This window comes from Orussus abietinus, unplaced genomic scaffold (genome assembly GCF_000612105.2).
Source record: "Orussus abietinus isolate OABI.00-Male unplaced genomic scaffold, Oabi_2.0 scaffold329, whole genome shotgun sequence".
NCBI lineage: Eukaryota > Metazoa > Arthropoda > Insecta > Hymenoptera > Orussidae > Orussus > Orussus abietinus.
Window position 1 is genome coordinate 1 of NW_019394501.1, and position 13,982 is coordinate 13,982.

The following is a 13,982-nucleotide window of genomic DNA, read 5'->3' on the forward strand; positions in this document are numbered from 1 at the left end:
TATCGCGAGTGCGCGAGCTCAATATCAGAAATTCGTTGTGCCGCTCTTGGGGGCAAAAAACGGTGAAAGCTAACGTACGAAACTAGAGGGCAGCACTGGATGCGATCGCACGATCCCTTCCGTGAGCAATCTCCCAACTCATCTCTGGTTTCTACTACCCTCTGAGTCGCAACTGGTCGCAACCAGTTGGACCTAAATATTGTTCCCAATTGTTCATATTGTTAAAGTTTACCAAGGGAGGTTACATGGTCGTGTTATAGTTTTTGGTATATCTTTTATGTAAAATACAAGAGAAATTGAATTATTAATTGATTGAATCGAAGTTTTAATTTCTAGAGTACCATTGATTGATAATAAGTAAACCCTTCTAAGCGATTATGGAGGCTTTGAGGGAAATTTGCAATTTTTTAATTCCGGCATGTCGACAGGATGTAAAATGTGTTGCACTGAAACATGTATTAAGTAAATAATACTGTTATTAATTTTATAGTATTGTAGTGAAACAAGAATACAAATTGAATGATATATTTATGAAAAATGTATTTCTATCGTTTCTACAGTTCTGCATTCATATATGTATAATAATTTGTTTAACACGCACCACTGATTACTTCAGGGATGACAGGCACTAAAAAAGGGATTGAATTATTGCTCAATACTTCTGCAATTTTAAAATGTGTTATTGCATTGATGCAAGATGACTCTCCAGTGATCGCTAAGGATGCATCTCTGCTGTTGATTAATATCAGTGCAGAAGAGGAGGGGGCTAATACTTTACTACTAATTTCTGAAACGAGTACAATTGATGCTGATCATAATATAAGCAGTAATCTAGTAAATACTTGTCTAAGGTATAAGTTTTTTCAAACTAAAGGAATTACAATTGCTTGGTATTTACTAATTAGGCATTATGTGCAGGTATATTATGGATAAGAATAGTGTAATAGCAGATCCTTGCTCCATGATATTATCAAATTTGACTCGCTCACGGAATCATGTAGAAAGATTTATAAAATTAATGGAGAAAAGTAGTTATACATGGGATTCCATTGTCACTGCTTTCACGACAGTAACTTACAACTGTAAAGGTGCAGATCTGGATTATGTGGCAACTGTTTTGAGTAACCTCAGTCAATCGCTTAGTGTACGCAGGTTTGTTTCCTTTAATATAATATTTTATAACTGCAGGAGTATTTTGACTGTTTTTACCTATTTTGAACTAATTATTTTTAAAGGTATATAATGGATAAGGATCGGTGTGTTATTCAGAGGCTGTTGCCATTTACGGAGCACAAAAATGATGTAAGACGATACGGAATTGTTGCTACCTTGAGGAATTGTTGTTTTGACATCGATAATCATGACTGGCTATTAGGTTCAGAAGTTGATATCTTGCCACACATTTTACTACCACTAGCAGGTCCTGAAGAGCTTCCTGAGGAAGACAACGATAAACTTCCTCTGGATCTACAGTATTTACCAGAAACTAAGGAACGAGAGACAAATCCCGACATTCGGTATACAGCTCTTTGATTCATTGTTTCAAACTGTTGGTTCAAATTTATATTCTCTGTACAGGAGTTGAATGCTAACTCCATTTTGATGATTCATAATGCAATTCTTAATAATATTGAAACAATTTATTTATTCATTGGCTGAACGTTTTACTGAATTATAGGACCATGCTTTTAGAAACTTTGAATCAATTATGTGCAACTAAAAGTGGACGAATTTTGTTGCGTGAAAAAAATGCTTATGCAATATTGCGGGAATACCACAAGTGGGAAAAAAATAAATCTATCCTGTTAGCCTGCGAAAATGTTGTTGATATCTTAATCAGGTAATAGCTTCTTTAAACGCTCTTAATTGTATATATTGCATAGGGTACCTGAAACTTTGATATAATTTTATCGTTTTCCAGAACTGAAGAGGAAATAGGACTGGATAATTTAAAAGATGTGGACGTACCGTCGAAATACGAGGAAGAGTTTCATAAAATGAATGAAGAGTTTATATCAGAGAAATAACCGTGCAGGTACACTGTCATCAATGTAAATTACTTTCTTATCGGAGATTCTGTAAATATTGTGCGACATAACACGTCGTAAACATTATATTCCTCCGTATTAAAAACAGACATAATTTCACAAAGCTTTGCACATTTCATTCAACCGATAGTATTGCACTTGCCCCTTAAATATTTATTTTTAAGCTATCAGGTCCAGCGTAGCAGGAAAATGTTTTACTAAAACAAGGCGATGGAGACGTATGGAAAAATGTTACTACGATTTAACAACTAACGACTTGTCCTGTGTTTTCTTAATAATGCTTTTGAAACTCTTAACCATTCTCGACAGCACCATTATCCTAGTCCCATAAAGGGGATAGAAACTTCAGTTAACAAAAAAGAATGGTTTAACACTAAGCCAGGTGACTCTGAATTGATACCCTTTCCTGGCAAAAGCCAGCACCTGAGAAGTACGTCAAGAATCTAAGAAAGTTCACTTAGAGTTGCACAGATGTTCTCTTTCACATACCCGAATTGCAGGAGCGCAAAATAATTGAAGCAGTATTTAAAATTAACGCAAGCAGGCCACTTTTATTATCATCGAAAGCTATAATATTTAAGCTCTAAGTATTCAATTCAGAACATTAACAATTTTTAAAATCTGTGCAACATTCAAGCGAACATAAATCATTCAAGCAGGTACAAAATTCGCACAGACATCAGCGCTATCTTTATCATAAACCTGTTATGAGGAGAAATTGCTATTTAAACTATTTATTTATAGATAATGACGCAGTAGAAATTCGATCACGAGATCAGGAGATTTTCATTGTCAGGGTAAGTAACCCAATCCGGCTTCTAAACTAATGGAGCTCCGCAGGCTGGAAATGCTGCTCCTTCTACAAGACCTGTTGGAATTCGCCCCAAAGACCGCAGCAATTTCTGCACTCTTCTTTATAGAAAGGGCCTCATGGTGTCCAGCGTGTCGGTTCTTGCCCCGTTTGCAAGACCTTTTGTCCCCGTCGGCGCCTCCCACGTAAACCAAACGGCCCTGGGGATCCCTTGCGCTAACCAGCAGGACCTTTTCATCGCCCTTTGAATGGGCCACTTTTCTTCCAGGATTGAAAAGATCGTAATCCAGGGCCAAATTGTCCGAGCTCGCAGGTGTCGCAGTCGGGCGGATCTAAAACCACCGAGAGGAACTTGTAAAAATATTCACTTCGATCCCGAAGAAGCGCCTAACGATTGGCGTTGAGATGCCCGAGACAATCTCGTTTCCACTCAATTTTTAGACGTAAGTTTCTCGTTAATTTATCTTACACTACTTAATTTCTACCGAGGAACTACCTTGAGAAATTCTAGACTCGTCGAGGAGCCATGACTCCTGCTATTCCTCGAAGATCTGATCCTTTCTGGACTTCCGCCCCTGCTCAGGGTGCTTTCGGAAGGTACGATCCCGCGCTGCCTCAACTGTTCCAAAATGGTCGGCTGGACGGATTTCCTCGCACAGTAACATTTGTTGCTCTCCGAACAGCTGTCCGTGTCACAGGAACAGACGGCAACGGCTACAGGTGCCGGCGGAGCGGGAATTCTGCGTGCCAAGGAACAATAGCATTTGTCCGCGGAGACGCAGGTACAGGATTCAGAATCGTAGCTGCACTCGCTGCAGCTGACATACCCGCTGCTACTCCTATTGGCACCTGCCCCTACGTTGCGACCGAGTCGTCTACCTACAAAGGTAAGATATTCTGTATCACTCATCCAGAGCAAAGCTGAATTAGATGACTTTCATTCAACAGAGGAATCCTTCCGAAACAAAAATCGCACTTATTGCAATTGTACCATACCAGTGTAAAAAATGTCCAATGACCCCTCTTACAGATTTTATCTCTTCAGCTACACCAGAGTCAGCCGCGGAGTACAAATATCATATATAAATACGATTGATATCACATTAGAAATTGAATTCCCACTCGTTTCGAATGCACGGTAAAGAAAGGGTCACTATAGTGGCGTTTCGTAAAACAATATTCACAGGAAGCCATTGTAGCGGCGTTTAGTTAATAAAACGTCGGTGAGGTGGAAACCACTATAGTGGTACATCGGATTTAAAGTGTTAAAAGTAAAGAGGGAACGTGAAGAATGTAAAGAAAATAACTAACACGTGTCACTGTCTTCCGAGGTCGTTTGTCCAACGTGCTTTGTTCTCTTCCAGGATGGTCTCCTCCTGCCGAGCCTGCTGGCCAGGACACGATTGTTTCCATGGCCGTTCCTCGCACCACAGGATGAGCTGCTGTCGATGCTGTCATTGAGCCTCCTGGCAGGGAATATGACGGAAGTAAATTCAGTCGGGCCGCCTTTTAATCGTGACATGGATCTCCGTATTGCGCGGCGCAGCAGGCAAGGTCGTCGGACCGAGCGTCGCCTTTGAGGTCGGCGGCGCCTCCTCATTATGCTGGCCGATCTTTCATAGAGCTCGTCCTGGGTCAGTGTTGCTGCCAATTTTAGGAGGAACTCCTTGTATAGTGGCTTCAGATCGTTGAAGGACATCCCCTCGGGATCTGGAAGACGAAAGTATGACAAAGGTGTACTTGAAGTCGGGTGATCCGAAACGAGAAATCCCGTTGTCCACGCACAAGAACGTCCCTCGATAGAATGGAACGTCTGGATGAGATTACAGAAATATATATGAATCTACTCTTCGATAAAGGATCTCCCTCAGTTCCCATGCGTGTGGATTTTTATTTTCCTATAAAACTGATTTCTTTCAAGAGTTGAGAAGTTACATCGAAGTCTATCGAAGCGTAAAGTTAAACGTTGTTTCGCTTCTTAGGCGGAAATGTTCAGGAGTATACTTGGATAAGAGTGTCGATGAGGCGACTGCTCCGAGAAAGTGGGATTGGCAGATCTAATAAACATCAGGTGGTGGTATGAGGAAGACACTGATTATTGGTCTCTTAGCTGGAAAGGTAACGGTACGCGTTCATGCGGAGGCTGTAACTTATTCAAGCATTCTTTCAGGTTTCGTCATGTTCTTTGAGCCGTTGTGGCCTCAGAACGAGTAAAGAGTCGATGGAATGTTGGATAGCAGCATCCTATATGAGGCGATCTTACTTCCAAGTGGAGAAGAGTAACTGGTTCTTTCCGCGGTGTAAAAACTACGCATGATCTGGCACCTTTTACGTGCGCCTCAAATGTTCGAAGTGAACGCTTTCGATAATATTTAACGTCCTCCGTTCCGCGTACGTACTGCAGTTGACGGTAAATAAAAAACAGAGTAATCTTCCGTAATCTCCTGTGATCCAAAAATGTTTCTGCATCACCCGCAGCGGAATCAAGTTTCTCGTTTATTCGTTGAAAGAAAAAAAAAAAAAAAAGTGAAAAAGATAGTAAGAAAAACCTTGGTTAAATTTACAATTCCAATTTCCTGCGTTCCAATTTTTCTCTCAAGAGTAGCAGTCTCTTACCTATAATGGCCGCGAGTATGTCGTCGACGCTGGTAAGTCCTTCTTGGTTTCTAAACTCGTCGAATAGCTCGGTGAACCCTAGAGGCGTTCCTCCGGGAACGTTATTCGGTCTTCGAACGCTTCCGGAATTAAGAAAGCTCCCTCTACGTGGCAACTCTACCCTAGTCATGAGGTCTCCTCTGTTAACGTCAAGGTCGCTTTGAGACCTCTTCAGCTTGTCCTCCGGCAGGACCTTGGATGCGTCCTCGGAGCAGCTCAATGGCGGCTCGCTTCCGGCTCTGCTCCTTTTCCTGACCCTTGGTTGGGAGTATTCTGGGACCTTCGACTTTCCGGCTTCCAATTTATCTCGACTCTTCCTCAAGGGCTTGTCCAGAGTGGAAATTCTCCCAGACTCCGATTTATGGCCGGAGCAGAGGTCCTCCTGACCCCTGCATCTGTGTCTGTGACCGGTTGCACTCTCGTCCGACAAACAAGGAGCTTTCCTCCTCGTTGCCAGATCTTGCGGGTTCATTCTCTGGTAGAGATTTTCCCTAGAGTTCCCCTTTCTGCAATTCCCGGGTTTCTCCATCCCCGCGGAAGGGACGTCTGCGTGGCCTAAGGCGTAGGTCTTCTCAAATTCCAGGAAGCGGTCTTCGTACAGCTTTTCATTCTTGGCTTGCTTCTTAACGCTAAATTGTCCATAAATATCGTTCGTGGCCAATTGGTAAGTTTTCTCATCTTCCGCGGACTCGTAAATTCTGGAGCTCATCTTCCTGGAGTATTTTTCCATCCCCCCAGAAAGCAGGTTGTCCGAAGAGCTGTGGAGGAGATCGTAGGAGGCTCTGTTTTTCTCGTAGACCCTCTCCTCCGTCTGCTGAACTTGGTCCAGGTTCTCCTCCTCCGCTGGAACGTTAATTTCTGTCTTTATGACGGAATCATCGTTGAAGGGTTCCTGATCGACCCGCTTCCCTCTGACAGGAAGCTTCTCGTAGCTGTTAAGCTTCCTCGTAAGAGCCTCTTCCCTCCCCAACGTCACCTCGTCCTTACTCTGAGCCTTGTTCTTTAAATTTTGCATTTCCTCTCCATCGAATAGCTTCCCTTTGACTGCCTTCTGACTCAGCGTCCCTTTCTTTAAGTTCTCGGTCACGTTTCCTTGGCCGGCGAGGTCCTTCGTCGGGGTTTTAACGCCATTCTTCGTTGAAGAACCCTCGCCGGTGGGTTTTTTGGACCCAATCATCGAAACATTCTCCGACTGTACATCCAACACCTTCTTCCTTCTAGGCGCTTTCTCGACCTGGTCGGAGAGCCCTGAGTCCTCGGTGAGGCTGGAGATGGAGTTTTTCTTCGCTCTGGGAGGTCGAACCGGATGTGGGGCTGTGGGACGCGGAGGTGGTGGTCGCAGAATCTCTCCGTTTGCTTTCCCGGATGGACTCGGCTCTCTGGTGCTGGAGGCCACGGAGGCCAAGCTGACGCATCCTAACCCGTTAGCATGTCGAGGTCTCCTGCGATTCGCGTCCAAATCCGCCAAAAGAGCTCTGTATAAAGTCGCTGCCGCGGCCACCGCGTCTTCTTCGGTTTGGCAGGCAAAGGCATGGCATTCTAGCAGTCTGGGTGCTCCTGGCCTCCTCATGACCACGGCAAAAATTGGAGGATAATCCTCGGCAACGCTTCGAAGACCTCGCATGGTCCTGTAGAGGTCGGCATGCTTGTCATCGGGTCCTGAACCGGACATGTCGCCCACAAGTGGTACAAACGCATACCGCAGACCTCCCGAGGGACTTCTTCGGGAACGCAGCCTCAGGGCGCTCCAGACTGCTATTCTTCGAAAGGGATTCACCTTTTCGCAACATCCTGCCGTTCGAAACGCCAACCCGCGACGGGAGACCTCCAGTTCGGCGCTCTGAGAGGCGTGCAGGCGCTCAAGGTGCTGACGAAGAGGTTCCTGAAGACCTCGAATGCTCGTCACGCGACCTCCGATCGGCGCCGCTCCGAGATACCTCACCTGTAAACGGAGAAATTGTTAATATCGTTGATAAATTTCAATTATTAACACGTCATGTCTCTGGCAAGTATTTTCATGTTTTCGGTACTAAGCGTTACATTTTCATGAAATATGTTAAAAAATGTACCGATACCAGAATATCATACGAAATAGGCTTACCATGACCTGCGGCGGGCGCGACCCCCTACAGTCACGGATAGTCGTAGAAATTTAGTCTGGCAGGGAACGTGCTGATAGTCTTAGTTTTTACCCTAGGGGAACTCGAAGTATATTAAAAAACTAAGAAAAATTACTAAAGGCATTTGGCAACGTATCAGCGCCAAAAGATAAATGAACTTGTGCATTGCTTCCGTTTAAAAGAAACCGGCGGTACTTTTAATACATTAATACTGTATGCGCAATTTTTACGGGAACGGTCCGTTTCGGTCGTGACACGGATGCAGGACACTGGCGTAATTTCGACCGGAGTAGGATCCATGGAAACGTGTACTGTTTCGAAAAATGCCGAAACCAACCGGTTTCGATTGATCGGGGTCATGCGATTACTTCTTGACCTCATAAAAGCCAGGCCGGCTGAGATCAACTCGCGAGGTCGACCACGAAGAATTACCGCCGAGTCGAGTCCTTGAAATTCCAGGGAAAGAGGAAAAAGGGAATTAAAGTTAGGAAACCGGGTAAAAGTTTTGCATGTCGAGAGCGCGGTAAGGGGGGATCCTTTTTTTGTTCTGAACAAAGCGAGTAACGAGAAGACCCTAGATTCTTGATCGCCATGCTTCACGGCTCGTAAACGGAATGAAAGTGAGAATGAAAAGTTCGCGGGAAGATTCGACGAGATTTCAGGAGATTCGAAGAAATTCGAAGAAAGTCCTTCCAGATTAGTTTCTCCAAATTCGGAGCACGGACCAAGGAGTTGTCGGAACACTTTCATTAACGCAACTCTATTCAATAAAACCTGGAAATAAACTTCCGATATTCGTATTAATTATATAGGGTGCAACCGATAAGGGAAAAGATCTAAGAGTCCGCCTTCGAATTTTCGGATGCATAATTTTCCTCGTTTTTGGCAAATTGAGGGGACTTCTTGAGACGAATCTTTTTTCCTTCCTTCAAAGTTATATTCTCGACAGGTGTTAGGGGAGTCTTCGAGAGCCGTGGACGTGGAAATCGGGAGAAAAGGCGGATTTTCCTCTTCTCGGCAGAATCGACCCGAGCACAGGTGCCTAACGAGTGCGACAAAGTAGGTGAATCTCTTGTTCCGGTTCGCGCAGCTCGCTCGAACGTGGCGATCTCGCTCATGCCGAGTGTTCACCGTTCCAAGGTCTCTTCAAGGTGGAAAACAGGATCAGAACCCGGGATTAGAGCGCGATTAGCACAAGTGAAACCGTACAGCTGGATACAAATCTCCAAAAGGGGACCAATAATCCTATGGGTTTCTCCTTCGTCGGTTAATTTCGTAATAGCGATCTTAAAGCCATACGTAAGCAAAGCTCGACCCTAAAATCTGTAAATTTCCCTAATAACCATATCTTTGGCATTTCGCGAGTACCGAGCAAGAATTTATATATCGAATACTGCCTAGGGTAGATGGATCGTTCGAAGTGAATTTTTGGTGCTCACCCTCTTCCGCTTCACATCTTTCGTCACGAATAAAAGAAAATAAGTATTTACTTACACAGATGAAATCGACTCCCGAAAATGTTCTCCATTTTCAGTTCTCATTTTATTTATCATCAATTATGAAACTTTTGAAAAAATGAATATCTCACGACAGAAGCGGATTTCAAAAAGTTGTTCCGTGTTATTTTGCAATAATTCTGTAGAAATGTTTTGAGTTTATTGGTTTTGCTCTTACTCGATGACCGAATCTTGTTAAGAGAGTTACGTTTTATTGAAAACGTTTCCTCGCATTAGACATTGTTTCCGATAAATAAAATGAGAACTGCAGTAATTTTTAGGAGGTAATTTCACCCCTGTAAGTAATTTATACTCTTCGATTTGGTCGAAAGGACGTAATGAAGTGGGAAAGGTCGAGCATTAAAATATTCGCTTCGACCGATCCGTTAACCCTAAATTTCTACTCGGCACCCATGCCAAATATGTGTCGTCGTCTTTGCACAGAGACCTCGGTAAATGGTAAGTGCTACATTGAATTAACATCTCCATCGAGATCCTCCGGACGTTTCCTTGGCGTTTATTTCAACCTCCAAATCCATGCCATTGTTCTCGACCTACTCCTTTCTCCACCTATCCGGACCTTCCATCGCGCCGCCTTTCTATCGGAAATCTAGAGCGTAAGTTCTCGGAAGGCTTTATTAAATACTTCGTGATCCGTTTTCCTCGCTCGAGGGGAGTCGAGGTGGTAAGGTAGTTACCTGTAAAACTGCAGCGGCGCACTCCCCGGGGGTTCCGGCCTCGGCTTCGACGGAAGCAAACATGGCCTCTATCCTGGCTTGAACGGCTCCATTGATCTTCCTCTGCTCTTCCGTAGTCAGATCTTCAGGGTTCGTCGGTTCGACGGTCGAAATCGCTCCCCCGTACCACCCTCCAAAGGTGGAACTGCAGACCGACCGGGAGTCCTCGAAGAGGGCATCGATCCTCGCCTTGCTCCTCAGAGAGCACTCGGAGGGAGCGTCGATAAGGCGGAAACCTGCCTCGACAGCTGCCATCTTCCAGTTTCCTATCAAAAGTTTCCTAACACCGACTTAATCCTCTCGCGTTGCTTGCACTCATGTCGCTCTTACTATCGCCTCCTTCGGTCTTTTCGACATCAGCATTGGCGTTAACTTTTTATCGCCATGATGATCTTCTTTTGCGAGTTCATCGTCTCGTTTTTCTTCCCCTTTTCCAGACTGACTGTCGCAAAAACAGGCATATCTTTCCGGTTTATATTCGAGACGTGTATCGAAGGATGAGCTCCGTCTTTCGTCAGTTTGTCCAGGTTTTACTGATGCGGTAAGGAAGTTACCTTTTCATAGTCGCTTATCGTTGCACAGGGAGGCTTCTTCTCTTCTTGAATGGGTCTTCATCGATTTTCCGTGAATAACTTTCTATAAGATTAAGAATCCTATTTTTCTTGGTTCCTTGTTAACGTCTCGTGCGACGGGAAGCCCCTTCTTCGCTGTCTTCTCGGTATCAACGGTAACGAAACGTCCATATCTCCGTGTATCTTCTTGAATCACCTGTCCCAGGAATCCAGTAACCCTTTTTCTCGTAACCAATTTCCGGTCTGCTTGATCACATTTCGCGGATGCACCTCTGGGCTTCCAATTTCCTGAACTCCTCGGGGTTGCTAGAGGAGGCCTCGAACTTGCTGAAATCCAACGGAGAAATGACTTTACACCGAGGATGCTCTCACCTCGTTTCTGCCCGTCTTCCATTCGTCTCTACGAGCCGTTAAATTTATACAAGAGGAGCGATTCCTAATTGGAGTGTGATAAACTATCCAAGAATAGAGACCACCGAGATAGCAATCGCTCGAGATTGAAATTGATTTCGAAGGCTGCTTGCCAGACCTTATTTAAACCCACCTCGGATTTCTTTTTCCTTTCTTCCCTCGAAACCAAGAGATCGGGACAAAGAAGAAGCTGCGATAGCGGAGCCGCCCTGCGTTTCGTTTTCCTTTTCTCCAGCTGAAATAAAGATGCGAAGAAATAAAGATGAAAAGGCGTTAAAACAACCTGCCACTTTGACCGCACAGGGAAATCAATTTCCAGCTAATTCCCAGCTAATGTCTAGCTAATTTTCGACCAATCTTCAATGACCGAAGGTGTAATTCATCCGGAATGTACAATCGAGTCTCCGTTAACGTCGCGGGATTAGAACGGCAAGGAATTGCTCTTGGAAGTAATTCCACACTTCCGTTAGCTCCTGAAGACGTTTTTGCGCCATTGGCAAGGTGCCGGAGCACTTGCTTCCCGTTTTAAACAGGTATGTATTAATATTTACACCTGGCAGTTACATACATTTATCTACGTACTATAACAAATTATAATCGATTAAATATTTGTTCGTCACTGAAACGAGTAAAATACAATTCCATCTCGTTTGTTCATCTGTTAGAGTTATACGGGATGTCCTGAAACCCTTGCCTGACCTTTCAAAAGCGCAAAAAGGTAATAAAATATAATGCAATGAAACTGACCAATCAAAAACGCGCGAAGCATCTGAAAAATCAGAAATTTAGGGGCCTCAATTCCAATTCCCACGATTTATCCTCACATGTTTTGCGCAGGCTCTGCAAGTGATAAGGATTGATCGATCGCGTTTCATTGCGCTATATCTCGATAATTACTGATCGGAGAGAAAAATGAAAGAGGATTTTCTGATGGGAAATATTATCCCGTTTCTTCCTTTAAAAGTTCCGACGAGGGTATCGGGACACCACGTATACAAGTACCGATACAGATATACCAATTTATCGTAATCGGTTACATGATACCATTACATAATGCTAGTACGACCAGTATAATGCAATTGTGTAACTCCGATACTCATCCTGCCCCCGAGCGAAATACGTTATCGTCTTGTTTGTCCATCTGCTTCTGTTTACCGTACAGTTGGTACACGTGTACACATAACGAGTGCTCGTTACGTACTATGGCCAAAAATGTTAGTAGCAGGTGCAGGACTGCTGTTATTCTCTCCTGAACCTAACAGTTCGTGTATCGAGTAACAGTTAACTCCGAGTTTGTGTATGGAACGAGGCCTAAACGTACTTGCATTGCGCACGAGTGCACCTTCGGACCGTGGACGCAAAGAAGCATTACGCATCACTTGAAAGCACGCGAGTACGTAGCCCATTGAAAGTATACACGGCGATGGCCCGCAGTCACGAGAAATGCAAACACAATCGCAATTGGCTGCACTTGCGAGGGCATTCAATTGATTCGTCCTGAGAAATCGCTCGCTCGATGGAAAGTGCACGCGAAGCATGGAAATCGCCGCGAGTCTCCCCATCTCCCTCTTTTCAGATTTTCTCGAGTTTCCTTGTCGCTTTCGAGTGTATCGTCAAATCTTGCGACGTGCATCAGATAGGAGGATAAAATATGCTCGAATTGGAATATACTCAATCGCGGCCCTTGTGTTTTATCTATACCATTGTAATTTTTATCTTTTTTTTTTACATATTATATTTTATATTTCAAATTTTTAAGCCGTTTCCCCTCGTTACGTTTGCTTAGTTGTTCTTTTTTCTTCAGTGAGAGCTAAGAGAGTGTTAAAAAAAATAATTGGATTTTTATGATATTGATTTTAAAATTGGGGGAAATTACTTGCAATTGTGAACGGCTTTCGGAAAGCTCTGATGCTGACGTTTAAGTAATGATTATCGAGCACGCGACTCCTCTCTCGTATCTACAGCCCGTCCGACGAGTTTTACGGAATTCAAAGTGCGTCTGCGAGCGCCCTCAATACATGAAGACCGAGTCACCTCCGTGGCTTGATCGAATCATCGATAAAACTCGCACGTTAATCGAAACTATGCCGAGTTCGCGATAATTATCTCAAGTTCGATCACAAGTTCATATTAAACTCGCGGCATCTGCCCGCAGTAACGTGGAACGATACTAACATTCCCGTTTCACGTTTTCCACGTAAACTCGCGTATATTTTAACAATCTCTGAAAAAAAAAAACACACACACTTGAAGATACGATAGCAATTCCTCACATTTATAAGTAAACGACGAGGTATAATGCAGAAAGCAACGAGAGAAGAAAAGGATAGATTTGGGGCAATTTCGCCATAAAATATTCCACCCCTACAGGTCATGCAGCACAAAAAAAAATGAAGAATTTTATTAAAACGACTAACGGATTACCAGATTTATGTGATTCATCCATACCGGTGGCACCAGGGATGTCAATCTTCTGGGAATAATAATGAGAAAAGCTGCCTACATCTAATCAAATGTGCAGCGCAGTCGCCACAGACCTGCGCGAAGCACCAACTGCGCACATAAATCGCGTCTATCCGTTTAGAATGTTTTGCAAGAAAAAAGCCGGCCTTACGTCAATATTTCGTTGTACTTACCGGTTAAATCACTCTAGGCGACGATGCCTCAACACTCCAGATACCGGCAGGCAGATTAATCGGGAAATACTTGCAACGTAAGAGCGACGTAAACCGGGTCGGAAAACGAGGCGTGCAGCGCGCGGCCGCGGGCCTGCGCCGACTGGATGCGCAGAAGCCGGGAACCAGCGACCGGCAATGGCGATGGCCGCGACCGGTCCACGACTGCGGAGGATGCGCGCCGCTTCCGCGTCAAGACGCTCCGAGTTCCACGATACGGTTATTCTCCTCTCCACGGCGATCGACGGAATATACGAGCACGCGCGCGCGCGCGCTCCGGTGGTACTGCCGGGCAATTTAAACAACCCGCGCGCGTCGAGGACGCGGTCAAGGGAAGGGAAGTCGGACTGCCAGGGAGGATCGAAGGACCGCGTGCCTCCGTAGCTGCCGATCGCTGTTGCCGGCTGTTCCAAGTCGCTACCGGCATTGCCGTTGCCGCCGGTTTCGGCGTTGCCGA

At 44.6% G+C, this 13,982-nt stretch overlaps 2 protein-coding genes and 1 long non-coding RNA gene across 7 annotated transcripts; 2 read left to right on the top strand and 1 right to left on the bottom strand.

The window, feature by feature from the left end:
• Nucleotides 1-154: 154 nt before the first annotated feature.
• On the top strand, nt 155-3,059 carry LOC105704213 (protein HGH1 homolog). Of its 5 annotated transcripts, XR_001104433.2 has the most exons (8): nt 170-462; nt 617-851; nt 919-1,152; nt 1,236-1,517; nt 1,679-1,840; nt 1,922-2,035; nt 2,793-2,845; nt 2,969-3,059. XR_001104433.2 is itself a non-coding variant. In XM_012433261.1 (7 exons), exons 2-7 carry the CDS (start codon nt 378-380, stop codon nt 2,025-2,027), a joined length of 1,104 nt encoding a protein of 367 aa, XP_012288684.1. In that variant the 5' UTR covers nt 155-266; nt 337-377; the 3' UTR covers nt 2,028-2,441. The 5 variants fall into 5 exon arrangements, 3 of the variants coding, with proteins under 3 accessions (XP_012288684.1, XP_012288692.1, XP_012288708.1); XM_012433261.1 differs by lacking the exons at nt 2,793-2,845; nt 2,969-3,059 and having other exon boundaries at nt 155-266; nt 337-462; nt 1,922-2,441; XM_012433269.1 differs by lacking the exons at nt 2,793-2,845; nt 2,969-3,059 and having other exon boundaries at nt 166-266; nt 324-462; nt 1,922-2,441.
• LOC105704203 lies at nt 2,573-13,677 on the bottom strand. The gene is made up of 7 exons (XM_012433249.1): nt 13,487-13,677; nt 10,984-11,085; nt 9,829-10,766; nt 5,476-7,456; nt 4,171-4,569; nt 3,356-3,738; nt 2,573-3,191 (listed from the first exon to the last, which is right to left on the bottom strand). Exons 3-7 carry the CDS (start codon nt 10,120-10,122, stop codon nt 2,841-2,843), a joined length of 3,408 nt encoding a protein of 1,135 aa, XP_012288672.1. The 5' UTR covers nt 10,123-10,766; nt 10,984-11,085; nt 13,487-13,677; the 3' UTR covers nt 2,573-2,840.
• LOC105704245 lies at nt 3,187-4,359 on the top strand. The gene is made up of 4 exons (XR_001104436.2): nt 3,187-3,302; nt 3,371-3,456; nt 3,543-3,746; nt 4,224-4,359. It is a non-coding gene; the product is annotated as an uncharacterized LOC105704245 (long non-coding RNA).
• Nucleotides 13,678-13,982: the final 305 nt, after the last annotated feature.

What these genes read in the sequence shown, in the direction of transcription:
- LOC105704213 (XM_012433261.1), top strand. Translation starts at nt 378, where the DNA reads ATGGAGGCTTTGAGGGAAATTTGCAATTTTTTAATTCCGGCATGTCGA. An exon ending in CTAGTAAATACTTGTCTAAG is followed by an intron (nt 852 to 918) that starts GTATAAGTTTTT and finishes CATTATGTGCAG; the next exon opens with GTATATTATGGATAAGAATA. An exon ending in GAGACAAATCCCGACATTCG is followed by an intron (nt 1,518 to 1,678) that starts GTATACAGCTCT and finishes ACTGAATTATAG; the next exon opens with GACCATGCTTTTAGAAACTT.
- LOC105704203 (XM_012433249.1), bottom strand. Translation starts at nt 10,122, where the DNA reads ATGGCAGCTGTCGAGGCAGGTTTCCGCCTTATCGACGCTCCCTCCGAG. An exon ending in GCGCCGCTGCAGTTTTACAG is followed by an intron (nt 7,457 to 9,828) that starts GTAACTACCTTA and finishes CTCCGTTTACAG; the next exon opens with GTGAGGTATCTCGGAGCGGC. An exon ending in CATACTCGCGGCCATTATAG is followed by an intron (nt 4,570 to 5,475) that starts GTAAGAGACTGC and finishes TTCGTCTTCCAG; the next exon opens with ATCCCGAGGGGATGTCCTTC.